The 13,107-nt window shown below is 36.2% G+C and overlaps 1 protein-coding gene across 12 annotated transcripts in view; it reads left to right on the top strand.

Moving 5' to 3' along the window:
* CDK12 (cyclin dependent kinase 12) overlaps positions 1 to 13,107 on the top strand; it is a 60,721-nt gene that overhangs the window by 19,529 nt on the left and 28,085 nt on the right. For all 12 annotated transcript variants that reach the window (XM_061176839.1, XM_061176838.1, XM_061176836.1 and 9 more), the window contains exons 7-12: positions 2,760 to 2,816; positions 3,204 to 3,305; positions 8,706 to 8,783; positions 9,805 to 9,921; positions 10,402 to 10,533; positions 12,336 to 12,547. In XM_061176839.1, the coding sequence (XP_061032822.1) occupies positions 2,760 to 2,816; positions 3,204 to 3,305; positions 8,706 to 8,783; positions 9,805 to 9,921; positions 10,402 to 10,533; positions 12,336 to 12,547 (698 nt within the window). The remainder of the gene's footprint in view (positions 1 to 2,759; positions 2,817 to 3,203; positions 3,306 to 8,705; positions 8,784 to 9,804; positions 9,922 to 10,401; positions 10,534 to 12,335; positions 12,548 to 13,107) is intronic.

Here is a 13,107-nt window from a genome sequence, read left to right as displayed (position 1 = left end):
ATTACACAAGTATAAATGACACCAAATTATTTTAGATATAGGAGAGACATAATTAGTCTTCTGTTTTAGAAACATCACTAAATGGTCACTATATAGCGTGTGGACTGGAGGCAGAGAGACTTATTAAGAACAATGTAAGAAATGGTCAGTGCTTGAACTAACCAAGGCATTGCTAAAAGAGGATGGACAGGATGGACTTGGTAGACCAGTAGACTTTGATGAGTGAGTGAATGGTGGCGAATGAATCAAAGTTCTTTAACTCAAAGATTTCTGTCCTGAGAAACTATCTAGATGGGTGGCACAGTGGTCAATATAGGGAATACAGAAGGAACAGCAGGATGCGTCGGGGGAAGAGTAGACCCCTTTTGGATATGTCATATATCCAGGGTAGTGATATCAAATAGGCATATGGTCACATGGGAGTTTCAAACTAGCAGTGTAGATTCAGGAGTTATCAAGCATAGAAAAGATGTGAGAAGATGGAACCCGAGGGGCTGATTAGACAGATAGGAAGAAAATAAGGAAATATGAATGCGAAATAGGCAGGTTTAAGAAATGAGTGGTCATAGATGTCAGGTGATGCAGGTAGATTTTAAGACCCAAGGAGAGAATCTGAAAATTAAAAGGTCAGTGGTGAAAGTGTGGGGTAAGTGGGTGGGTAGCACAATTAATGGGAAGGTGATTGTAGGTGTGACTTCAGTTTTTTGTTTTTATTAATTTTTTATTAAAGAAGCAGAGGTTTGAGCATATTTAAATGCTATGCAAAAAGAAAATCAGTAAAGAGGGGGAAGTTGAAGATTCAAGAAAGAACCAAAGTAACTTAAAGAAATGAGTTTCTAAAGGAGATGGGGTCAAGGCCAGAGGTGGTAATACTGATTATCCTTGAATAAGAAAAGAGATTGACGCACTTTTTCTGTAATTGAAGGGAAAGGAGAAAGCAAGGTTAGAGGTGTAAATAAGTTTATAGGTAAAAATGTGTTAAATAGGTCCCACCTGATGGCTTCTGTTTCCAATGAAAAAAGTTATTTACTGAGAGTGAGGGGGGGGATGGATTAGGAAATATGCTAGGTGCTGGTGATGTTTAGGTCTAGCCTCATTTTCCATAAGTGTATATCTATTGCCATTTTACCTTTCAGTCCTACCATAGTAGGACTTGCCTTGAGTCTTGGGATCAAAGTAAGGATGCCAAGAAATTTGAGGAACGCTTTTTGTCTCAATATAGGGCTCAAGTCAGCTATTTCTTTCCTTTTTGCTTCTCTCAGAATTTGCTTATAAATCGAACTTAAAATGTGATGATGTCTGGGACAGGTGGGTAAGGTGCCCATAATCTTTACTAGGAATGGTAAGAGTTGATTTAATGTAAAATTTTGTTGCTAGTAGCTTTTTTGTTTTAATATTTTGTCCCATTGCTCAGACTTTGAGGAGCACCTCCTAGAAGAGCCCTTTTTTTTTCTCTTCTATCTCACTTTTCTGCTTGATCTGAGCTATCAGGCACCTGAGATATCCCCAGTTCCTTAAAAAAGGTGAATTGGCTTTTCATTCCGCAAGACGTAACGCAAACTGTAAATGTGAATAAATAGACTACACAAGAATTTAGATAAATATGGTTAATCCAAAATAGTTAATAATGGTTTTTAAATAGTTTCCCAACATTTTATGTTGCATTTTATTAAAATATTGCTTGACATCACTGTCAAAGACAGAATATTTAGCAGAGTGAAACGTGGATGTGATCCTTTTAAGGGAGTGGTTCTCAAAGTGTGGTTCTCAGATCAGCACCATTGGCATCATCTGTGGGCTTGTTGGAAATGCGGATTCATGGACCATGACCTACTGAATCAGCATCTCTGGGAATGGGGCCCAGAAAACATTTAACAAGCTTTCCAGGTGATTCTTATTTCATATTAACGTTTGAGAACCCCTCTAAAGTCATAATTGTGTATCTTTATGGTATAGGAAGTGATGGCAGTTTGTTGGTAGAAGGGGCCTTGTTCATCATAAAAATTGTTTGTTCAGATCAAAGGTATGTTCTCTGTTTGAAAAATCTGTTATAGCCACAGAATTGTTGCCGTTTACTCTTTGTTATGAAAAATGTCAAATTATAAGAAAAAGTTGAGACACTAATATAATTAATAATACATATACAATTAACATTTTGCTATATTTGCTCCCTTTTTATTTTTCTGTCTGACGTATTTTAAAGTAAATTACAGATATCATTACGTTTGATCCAGTGGTTAGGACTCGGCACTTTTACTGCTGTGGCCCAGGTTCAATCCCTGGCTGGGGAACTAAGATCCCCAATGCCCCGTGGCGTGGCCAAAAAAAAAAAAGCCTTTTGTATAGCTAGTTTATTCAAACCAGAATCAGTCAAGGATTATGAATTGGATTTAGTTGTTAGGCCTCTTAAATCTCTCTTAATCTAAAACAGCCCGTTCCTTTTTTCCCCAACAGTAGGTATTTAATCTAGCAGGTTCTAGCCACTGTTGTTTGCCAAGAAATAAAAGAAATATTTAGTTAAGGAGTCAAATCCAAAAATACAGTAGTAGTGCAAAAGAAACTCCCTAAGGCTTTGTATAGTGGAGTCATCAAAAGAGGCTTAATCTGGCAGAGTGATCATTAAGAGTAGAACTAAAAGAGCAGAGGTTAAAAATTCATTTTTGTAATTCCTTTAACTCCTAAATTAGCACTTGACTTTTTAGGTGTAATTTGGAGGCTGCTGTTGTTACTTATGAAAATAATTAATTTTTGTTTTACAGTGGGCAAATCAAACTAGCAGATTTTGGACTTGCTCGGCTCTATAATTCTGAAGAGAGGTGAGTCATTCAACAAAATTACATGTGGGAAATAGGAAAGAATCTTTTTCATTCTTGGATATGCTAGTATTCTGCAAATTGCAATAACTCTCAGAGTTCCCTAATTTTCTAAATGTGTTACCACCTAGATTTTAGACAGTAAATTCTATCTAAATTCTTGAATCTGCCTTAGACTGAAATAAATCAACCCAAATTGGAATGGAAGTTATTTCTTCATCCCCTTCTGTCCAGTTTACTTTTGAACTCTTAGGTTGCTATGGAGCTGTTTTGATGATCCCGTCTCCAGTTGGCAGCTATTTTAATTTGCATTTAATTGTACAAGTATTTTTCATCAGAAACCATTGTAACCATTGTAAATTTATGTCATGGTTATGTTTTACATTTCAGCCGCCCTTATACAAACAAAGTCATTACTCTGTGGTACCGACCTCCAGAACTTCTGCTGGGAGAGGAGCGTTATACGCCAGCAATAGATGTTTGGAGCTGTGGGTAAGGCTTTTTTCACCTTTTCTTTTGTTTGTAACTCACATACTGTTGAATTTGTATCCTGTTTTATCTCTACATTGGCTTTTTGCCTCTCTTCTTTAAGTTCAAAAGGATGGGGATCAACTTTTAGCCAGATTTCAAAGAAATCTGTTGAATATTTCTTAATATCAGACACATAGTTTTTTTTTTTAACATTTCCCCAATTTTCTTTTTTTTTTTAAGCTTACTTTGAATTTGGATCCAAATACATTCAAATAAGGCTCATAGATTGTAATTGATTATCTCAAGTCTTTTAATTATAGATTCCCCCTCCATCTCTCTTAGGTTTTTTCTCCCCTCTCTTATAATTTTTTTAGAAGAAACTGGGTCATTTGTCCTACAGAATTTCCCATAATCTGGACTTTGCTGGTTGCATTCTCATGGTGATCTTTTAGCATGGTTCTCTATTTTTTTATTTCCTGTAAATTGTAGGTGAATTCAGGTTTGATTCCCAACACCCACTGACCCTGAAACTATTTTATAGGTGGTTTTGAGTACTTCTGACAGATTACATAGGCACTTGTACATCAAAGTTGGGGGTAGGAAGCAGTGGGAGCCTCTGCCCATAGTACAGGCAACAATTGGATACATTATCTGTAGAGAACTTAAAAACAATTAAAAAATCCATTACAAATTAGTCTACTTTTTATTATACTCTTATACAAGCAGTTCTAAACAATGTCTAATAAAATATTCATCCCTATCGGAGCAGATTTACACATACACACACCACTTTACATAATACGTAGTTGTCTCTTTTTGAAATGTTATTAGCTATTAATGATCCACATCCATCAATCCATTTGTGGTTGTTTTGTGATACGATATTCTAATCATTTTATTCTTTCTTGAAATAAAGATAGTTTATCTATTTGGCTAACTTTGGGTACAAATGATACAGAAAAGGTTTAATTAGGGAATTCCCTGGTGGTGCAGTGGTTAGGAGTCCATGCTTTCACTCCTGAGGGCCTGGGTTTGATCCCTGGAAGGGGAACTAAGATTCCACAAGCTTTGTGGCACAGCCAAAAAAAAAAGTTGAAAAGGTTTAATTAAAGGTTGAATTCTTTCATTTTATTTACCAGTTTTCAAAATAATGCGGTGGCTTACTATTATCCTCCAAAGATGACCAAAGAGAAGTTATTTGGGGTTTGTTTTTTAGTTTCATTATGAACTCATAGATTTAAACAAATTTGACATGTTTTAATTCATTGTAGTTATCATCCTTATTCCTCTTCAAACTGTCCAGTCTTTGGTCAGTGGGAGTTTATGCAGGTTAATTCTTGGGACCTTTTGACTCAACCATATTAGTCTTTGATAGCCTTCATTGTTTTCTGGTTCTAGGCTCATCCTGTTCATTTCCCGCCACAGACCGGGAATTGGCCATTTCTCTAAGGAGTCTTAGTTCCTTTTAGTACAAAACGATACTTAGAGGCCACAATTTGTATGTTAGGGGCATAGACATTTTAAATGGGCTGTGTTAGTTGTTTCATTTTTTTTAATATATAAATTAATTTAATTAATTTATTTTTGGTTGCGTTGGGTCTTCGTTGCTGCACGCGGGCTTTCTCTAGTTGAGGCAAGCAGGGGCTACTCTTTGTTGCCGTGCGCAGGCTTCTCATTGCGGTGGCTTCTCTTGTGGAGCTTGGGCTCTAGGCACGTGGGCTTCAGTAGTTGTGGATTGCGGTCTCTAGAGCGCAGGCTTAGTAGTTGTGGCGCATGGGCTTAGTGACTCCGCGGCATGTGGGATCTTCCCAGACCAGGGCTTGAACCCGTGTCCCCTGCATTGGCAGGCGGATTCTTAACCACTGCGCCACCAGGGAAGTCCCCTAGTAAATTGTTTCTTACACTGTATGATTTATGCATGCACACTGACCTTGACCTCCATACTTTAGGATTCTGACACACATACTTCCCAGTGGAGCATATCACTGTTTTCCATTCTTTCTCTCCTCTGTTAATGTCATTCTTTAAAAGGAGCAGTATAGGGCTTTTATTTCAAAATTCAAAAGGGTGATGGAGAAAGAGCATAATTTCTGTAGTAACCTACCCAATTCAAATGAAGCTTTAGTTAAATTTTACTGACCAAGCTGGGCGTGTTTGTGTTCTGGACTATTTGCTCTAACAGTATTAGCATTTAAATTGTCACAACCAGGCTCTAAAGTTAATGCCCCATTAAGATGCACAGGGAAAGTTCATAGCTCTGTTGGTACTATTTCTGTGCAAACTGCTACATCAGTGCAGTAGCAAAGTGTTGATTACATAATGATGTCTTCTCCACCAAAGGACTGGAAACTGAAATAAAACAAAACACAATTGGAAATTAAAATTATAGAAAATTATACTTTCTTTAAAGCTCAGTGACTCATTGAATTGAGATTTTGCTTGACTTTTGATGTGCACTTACTGCTTTGGTGATCCATGGTAGTCTCTCTGAAGATATTTTTGTGGCATGTTCTTGACAGAATTAATTGATGGAGCAGTTCAGTTTGAAAATCAGGGGAGAAACCAGAAAGACTAGTACAACACATTATACCTAGAGTCTGAAAACTCATCAGGGTTTGTTCTTTCTGCGTTTTATTTTACATGTGATAACACTGTATTTGGAATTTGATTTGGCAGTTAATATTAGAAACAGAATTAAATTTTACTTATGCTTTTCTTTCTTTGGATAAGGTTTGTGAGAATATTGGAAATAAGAATTTGAGGTTAACAAATGCTAAAAGAAAGGTGCTAATAACTTTAAAAGCTGGGTTTGTTTGCTTTCTCAAATTTTGTCAAGCTAAAGAATTTCAAAGTTAAACTATATACAGTTGTCCCTCTGTATCCACAGGAGGATTGGTTCCGGGACCCCCTGCATCCAAAACGCGAGGATGCTCAAGTCTGTTATATTAAATGGTGTAGTGTTTGCATATAACCTACACACACCCTCCCACATATCCTCCAGTATACTTTCAATCATCTCTGATTACTTATAATACCTAATACAGTGTAAATGCTGCATAAATAGTTGTAAATACAATGTAAATGCTGTGTAAATAGTTGCCAGTGTGGCAAATTTAAGTTTTGCTTTTTGGAACTTTCTGGAATTTTTTTTCTAAATATTTTCAATCCATGGTTGGTTGAATCTGTGGATAGGAACCTATGGATACGGAGGGCTGACTGAAAACATTGATTTGGGGAATATTTGTAAATCTCATTTCAGAGCACAGGTTAGAAGAGATTCGTTGTTCACTTTTTTCTTCCCCACTTTTTGAAAAAAAAATATTTCAGGCATACAAAAAAGTATAGAGTATTCGTGTAATTTTTTCATGTTTTAAATTTATTTTGAAATAATTTTAAATGTACAGAAAAGATGCTAGAATAGTACAAGGAACTTTAGTATAACCTTTATCCAGATTCACTGATTTTTTTTAACCTTTCAATTGAGATTTACAATAAACTGCATATATTCAAAGTATATAATTTAAGTATTGATATATTATTTATATACACCAGTGAAACCGTCACCAAGGTCACCTCCAAAATTTTCCATGTGCTCCTTTGTAGTCCCTCTTTACTGTCCATACCATCCCATTCCCAGGCAACCACTGTTCTGCTCTCTATCACTTTAGATTGATTTCCATTTCTAGAATTTTATGTAAACAGAATCATACTATATATGCTCTTTTTTCCCTATGGCATCTTTTACTCAGCATTAATTATTTTGAGATCATTTGTGTTAGATTCACTAATTTTTAACATCTTGCCACATTTCCTTTTATATTCACATATGTATATATTATGTGGTATGTATATGTATTATACATATGTACTTATATATAATACAACGTACAATATATATATAGAATAAAATGTGCGTTTATATATGTATACCATATATGTTTTTCCAGAACTATTTGAAAGTAGTTCTATGTATCATGCTCCTTCCCTCTTAATATTTAATGTACATTTCCTAAGAACAAAGATATTCTCTTATAATCACAGTATAATTATCAAATTCAGGGAATTTAACATTGATACAATATATTTAATAGAGTACTTTAACCTACATTCCATACTCTGATTTTGTCGGTACCCTCATAATGTCCTGGAAACAATACTTCACCTGATAGAGGATCCAGTCCATTATCATATACTACATTTAGTTTTCATTCTTTAATCTGGAACAGTTCCTTAGCCTTTTTTTGGTTTTGATTTTGGCTGGAATATTCCATAAGTGTTCTTTTTTAAGTTTAGTTGATTTATAATATTAGTTTCAGGTGTACAACATAGGGATTCAGAATTTTTGTACATTATGTTTCATTTAAAGTTACTATAAAATATTGACTATATTCCCTGTACTGTACAATGTATCCTTGTAGCTTATTTGTTTTATACATAGTAGTTTGTAGCTCTTAATCCCCTACCCCTATCTTGCCCTTCTCCAAGTCCCTCTCCCCACTGGTAACCACTAGTTTTTTCCCTCTATCTGTGAGTCTGTTTCTGTTTTGTTATATTCATTCATTTGTTTTATTTTTTAGATTCTACATATTAATGATAATATACAGTATTTGTCTTTCTCTATCTGACTTATTTCACTAAGCATAATACCCTCTAGGTCCATCCATGTTGTTGCAAATGGCAGAATTTCATTCTTTTTTATTTCATAAGTGTTTTTTTTTTAAGGTATTACATTTGTATTTACATGAACCCTGTTTGCCTCTTACTGATAATGTTAATTTTGGTCACTTGGTTAAGGTGTTGTCTTTTTTTCCACACTAAATAGTTAGCAGTTTTCCTTTTGTAATTAATAAGTAATTTGTGGAGAGATACTTGGAGACTGTGTAAATATGTCAATATAGTTTTGAAAGGCCTTTTCAAAATGGTAAGTGTTTAAGCATAATATGTTTGAAAGTCCTATTGAAACTGATCCTGACTGATGACAATAAACTTTTCTTTACAAATACAGTGCCAAGAGGGCTGTACATGTACATAGTGCACATTCTGCAGAGCAGATGAATGAAAAAGGCTAATATTCTTTTTATTGAAACTGCTGAGCATCTTTGTAAAATTGAAGTGTGTGGTTTTTAGTGTTTAGTTATTTCCTAAATTTACAGTGAAATTGATAGAAAAGGCTTCTTGACTCCTTTTTTCTGCTTATAGACTGTCCTTTATAGGTGGCAAAAGTTTGATCTACCAGCAAATCTAAATCCTTTGTACTATTTTCACTGCAAGAAATATTTTCTTTTATGAAACTCAGACCCTGAGTTTTGGGCTTATTTAGTATATCAGATACAGTCTGATATACTATAAAAGTTTACTGAGACACACTTTAAATAGGCTCCAGGGATTTCTCTTCTGACCTCTCAATTTTATTCTTTCTAGATGCATCCTTGGGGAACTGTTCACAAAGAAGCCAATTTTTCAAGCCAATCTGGAACTGGCTCAGCTAGAACTGATCAGGTACAGCTGTGCATGTGCTCTGAGTGCCCAGGGGTGATAGGTAATCTCATCCTCTAATTTCAAACACTTTTCAGTCATTCTACTAAGTGAGTTTATGCTCCTTATGTCTACGTAAGTTTCTCTTCACTCAATCAGGTTTACCATATATTTTGTCGTGGGTTATATATGGAAAGAAGTTGTATTCCACCTACTTCTTAGGTCTTTCTTTGCATTTTTTTTTTATTAGTTCTTCCTATAAAAGCATGCTGTTTTCAGGATAGCTGTTCCATTCTTACTTAGGTTAGATTAAGATCAACTTTATCCAGCAAACATTCGTTGAGGCTGTTCTATAACAAATTCCTATCTCTGTTAAACTTTAGGATTCAGAGATAAATAAGATAGGTCTCTGCCTTCGAAGAACTCAGAGTTTAGTAAGTGATGCATCAGGTAAACAGATAATTATAAAAGGGAGCCTGTAATAGAGGATTTTGGGAAAGTCTGGGGTTGGGATGGAATTTGAGTTTTGTTTTTTGTTTTATTCCTCTTCAGTAAGATTAAGGGAAAGAATACGACAGGCTAATGTAGACTTTTTTTTAAAGGTGGTGTGTAACTCATGTGTTATGCAGTAAATTCAGTTTTCCATCAAAATTCCAGTCTTAGGCTCTCTTCTGCTAGTTTTCCCTTTGAGGGACATTATAGGACCAGCTCAGCTCTTTGAAATTAATACTAACTGAACAGAACAAAATTGGTAGTTGAAACCTATGTGGAGGATTAAGAACATGTTTTACAAAACCAAATCTGTGGATCATTTTAGACTATTGTGCCAGTATTTTCTCTTCACCATCGTGTAACCAGTCTTTCTGTCCTGTTCCTTCTGTCCTTAAAGCAGTGCGGTCAGGTTTTACCTCTCTGCATGCCTTTTAACTTAATAAGCCAAGATCCCCCAGACCTGAGGAGGTAATAATTTCTGCTTCTAGAATCTCCAGAATTTATGATGCTGACTCACTCACTTCCTTGTTCTTGCTTTTTGCTTTGTTTTCAGTCGACTCTGTGGTAGCCCTTGTCCAGCTGTGTGGCCTGATGTTATCAAGCTGCCCTACTTCAATACAATGAAACCGAAGAAGCAATATAGAAGGCGCCTACGAGAAGAATTCTCTTTGTGAGTTTGACAGATATGTACATCTAGTTTCCGTGTTTGGCTGTTGTTTGGACTTGACTTTTTCCTGTCCTAGGGAGTTAGTGCTGTCTCAATTTATTATGAAAACACACCATAGGAAAACATTTTATTTTTGAGCAGTATGAGTTTTATCATAGCCCTTTTGTAATTTTCTCATATGGAGGCTTTAGCTGATAGAAAACCATTTTATTTTGAATGATATATAAGTTTTCTCATAGTCCTTTTAATCTTCCTAAAACAAAAAGAGAATGAAACTGCTGGCTTCATGTTTTCTACCTGTATTACTATTGCATTTCTTGAATCCATTGTGGGAGTAAATCTGCTTGCTTGTTTAGCCAGGTTCCAACTCCCTTCCCATAGTTTTACATGGAGCTGGAAATTCAGAGACCTTTGACATAAGGTTATTGGTTTAAGAACTGTGGGATCATTGTGAACTCATTCTTTCTCTCTTCCTTTTCACAGCATTCCTTCAGCAGCACTTGATTTACTGGACCACATGCTGACGTTAGATCCTAGCAAACGTTGTACAGCTGAACAGACCCTACAGAGTGACTTCCTTAAAGATGTCGAGCTCAGCAAAATGGATCCTCCAGAGTAAGTGCTGGTGACCATGTAGTGACCCTAAACCTTCCCGAGGCTTCAGGAGATGAGAAACTCAAAATAATAGGTTTTTTGAAAAAGGAACTGCAGTGGCCAACCAAATAGAGAGGTGTCCTTGAGTATTATGGTTGATAAGTTTATTGCTTTATGTTTTTTTCTTAAAGAATAGATTTAGATATGATATTTGTTCTAACTGGACTCATGCTATCTTCTTTTGTCCCTGGATCCCCAGCATATTGCTCTATATAACCTCTTTGAAAGTATTCCTTCTAATTTTTGCTGTTAACCATTTCATCTTTCTTAATTCCCTATATCTGCGGTGACCACGTTATCCCACACGTGCAAGGACAGTCCTAATTTTAAATAGTTTGTCTCACTATCAAGCCATATGTCCTGAATTTTGATATAGAAAATATGGTCTATGAATGTGTCTTTCTTCCATCAGAATCTTATTAATTTCCTGTATTGTATGAGATCCTCAGAGGTTCTACACTCACATCTCACATTCTGATAGATAAAAATCTTTGACTCACTGACAGCATTATAGCTTTCATGTCAGAGTTTTTGGGCATTTCTTTCTTATAGAAATACTGTGTATCTTAAATGTATGAGATGTTAGTACACAAACAGGTAATATCTACAAATCTGATAATCCAAAGAAATGTTCGAATTCATTTATTGTGTTTGAATTTTGATACATTGAATGTGATTGAAATATGTAAGCTTTTTAGTAAAAATTGGAAACTTGTTATAGAGAAATTTTGGCTATGATAATCTTTATTGTGGTAAGGTTTGACTTACTGGAATTTATTGAGTATAGGAAAGTCTGGAAATATATTAAAATATACTAATAAACCTCACAAATGAAAATATCCAGTCTTGAAATTCAGTGGGCAGAAAGAAGAAAGAACCAGTTTTTTGGTCCTTACAGACCAAGTAATACATAAATCGATTTTACACAGAGGTGATTTAATCATGATATGCTCATGTGGTTCCAAGATTTAAATTACCACCTTGCCTGGACGTTTTGTAGATATTAACAAGGCAGTCAACTCTGTTCTATTTATTCCCAACTGAAACTTGACCAGTAAAGGTCTCCTTTATTTTTGTTATGCCAAGCAAGAACAGTTATAAAACTTAACTGTTTGACTGGAATATGGGCATTTATATAGCAAGTGTGTCTCTGGTATTAGCAAGATCTTCATTTCTCACTGTAGAAAGAAATTCTTTGGGCTTTTGGATTTTTAGTTTCTCAGACTGCCATATGCCATGATTCTATTTACACTGCTACTCTCTGTTTACTAACTTTTCTGGTTATTTTTATATTTTCCTTATCCTTTCTATTTCCCCTTGCTCTTTGCCTTCCCATTTTATTTTATTTTATTTATTTTTAAAAATTTATTTATTTATTTTTGGCTGCGTTGGGTCTTCATTGCTGCGCGCGGGCTTTCTCTAGTTGCAGGGAGCGGGGGCTACTCTTTGTTGCGGTGTGTGGGCTGCTCATTGTGGTGGCTCCTCTTGTTGCGGAGCACAGGCTCTAGGTGCACGGACTTCAGTAGTTGTGGTTTGCGGGTTCTACAGCGCAGGCTCAGTAGTTGTGTCACATGGGCTTAGTTGCTTCGCGGCATGTGGAATCATCCCGGACCAGGGATCGAACCCAGCGTGTCCCCTGCATTGGCAGGCGGATTCTTAACCACTGCGCCACCAGGGAAGCCCCCGCCTTCCCATTTTAATCTCTTGTTCCTCCATTCACTCACTACTGCATTCCCACACACATTTCTTTTGTCTTTTTCCAGCCTCCCCCACTGGCAGGATTGCCATGAATTATGGAGTAAGAAACGGCGACGGCAGCGACAAAGCGGTGTTTTGGTAGAAGAGCCACCTCCACCCAAAGCCTCTCGAAAAGAAACTATCTCAGGGACAAGTGCTGAGCCTGTGAAGAACAGCAGCCCAGCACCACCTCAGCCTGCTCCTGGCAAGGTGGAGCCTGGGGCTGGGGATGCAATAGGTCAGTGCTGGGATAGAGCCGTTGTGCTTTTACTAAGCACGTGGCAGATTTTGAAGGTCAAGTGCAAGGGTGTGTGTGTGTGTGTGTGTGTGTTTGTGTGTGTGTTTTAATTTAAGATTAGTTTACCCATGGCTCCCTAACATAACTGGAGCCCTGTTTATGTTAGATTTGTTAAGACCTTCTTAGAATTTAATCATGTTAAATCACAATTGCTAAATGTAGTTAGTTCTGTAGACTGTTATTTGATCTAAATATATCAAAAACTGTGTAATAATGAATTATTATAAACAACAAAGTAGCTCTCCTGTGGTGCAACCATTTTTTCTGAACTACAGCTACTCCTTCCTTGGCTCATTTTTCCTTCCTTGTCCACTTAAAACAGTGGTTTTCAGTGCTGGCTGCATATTAGAATCATCTAAAAAGCTTTAAATGTAAACACCTGCAAACAATTGCCAGGTCTCTAGGGATGGGACCTGAGGCTTCTGAATTTTAAAATCTCTCCTATTCTCATTATAAAGCAATTATACTCATAATAAAGATATTAAAAAAACAAAAAACAA

This window comes from Eubalaena glacialis, chromosome 19 (genome assembly GCF_028564815.1).
Source record: "Eubalaena glacialis isolate mEubGla1 chromosome 19, mEubGla1.1.hap2.+ XY, whole genome shotgun sequence".
NCBI classification, from domain to species: Eukaryota; Metazoa; Chordata; class Mammalia; order Artiodactyla; family Balaenidae; genus Eubalaena; species Eubalaena glacialis.
This window is presented reverse-complemented; position numbering and strand designations above follow the sequence as displayed.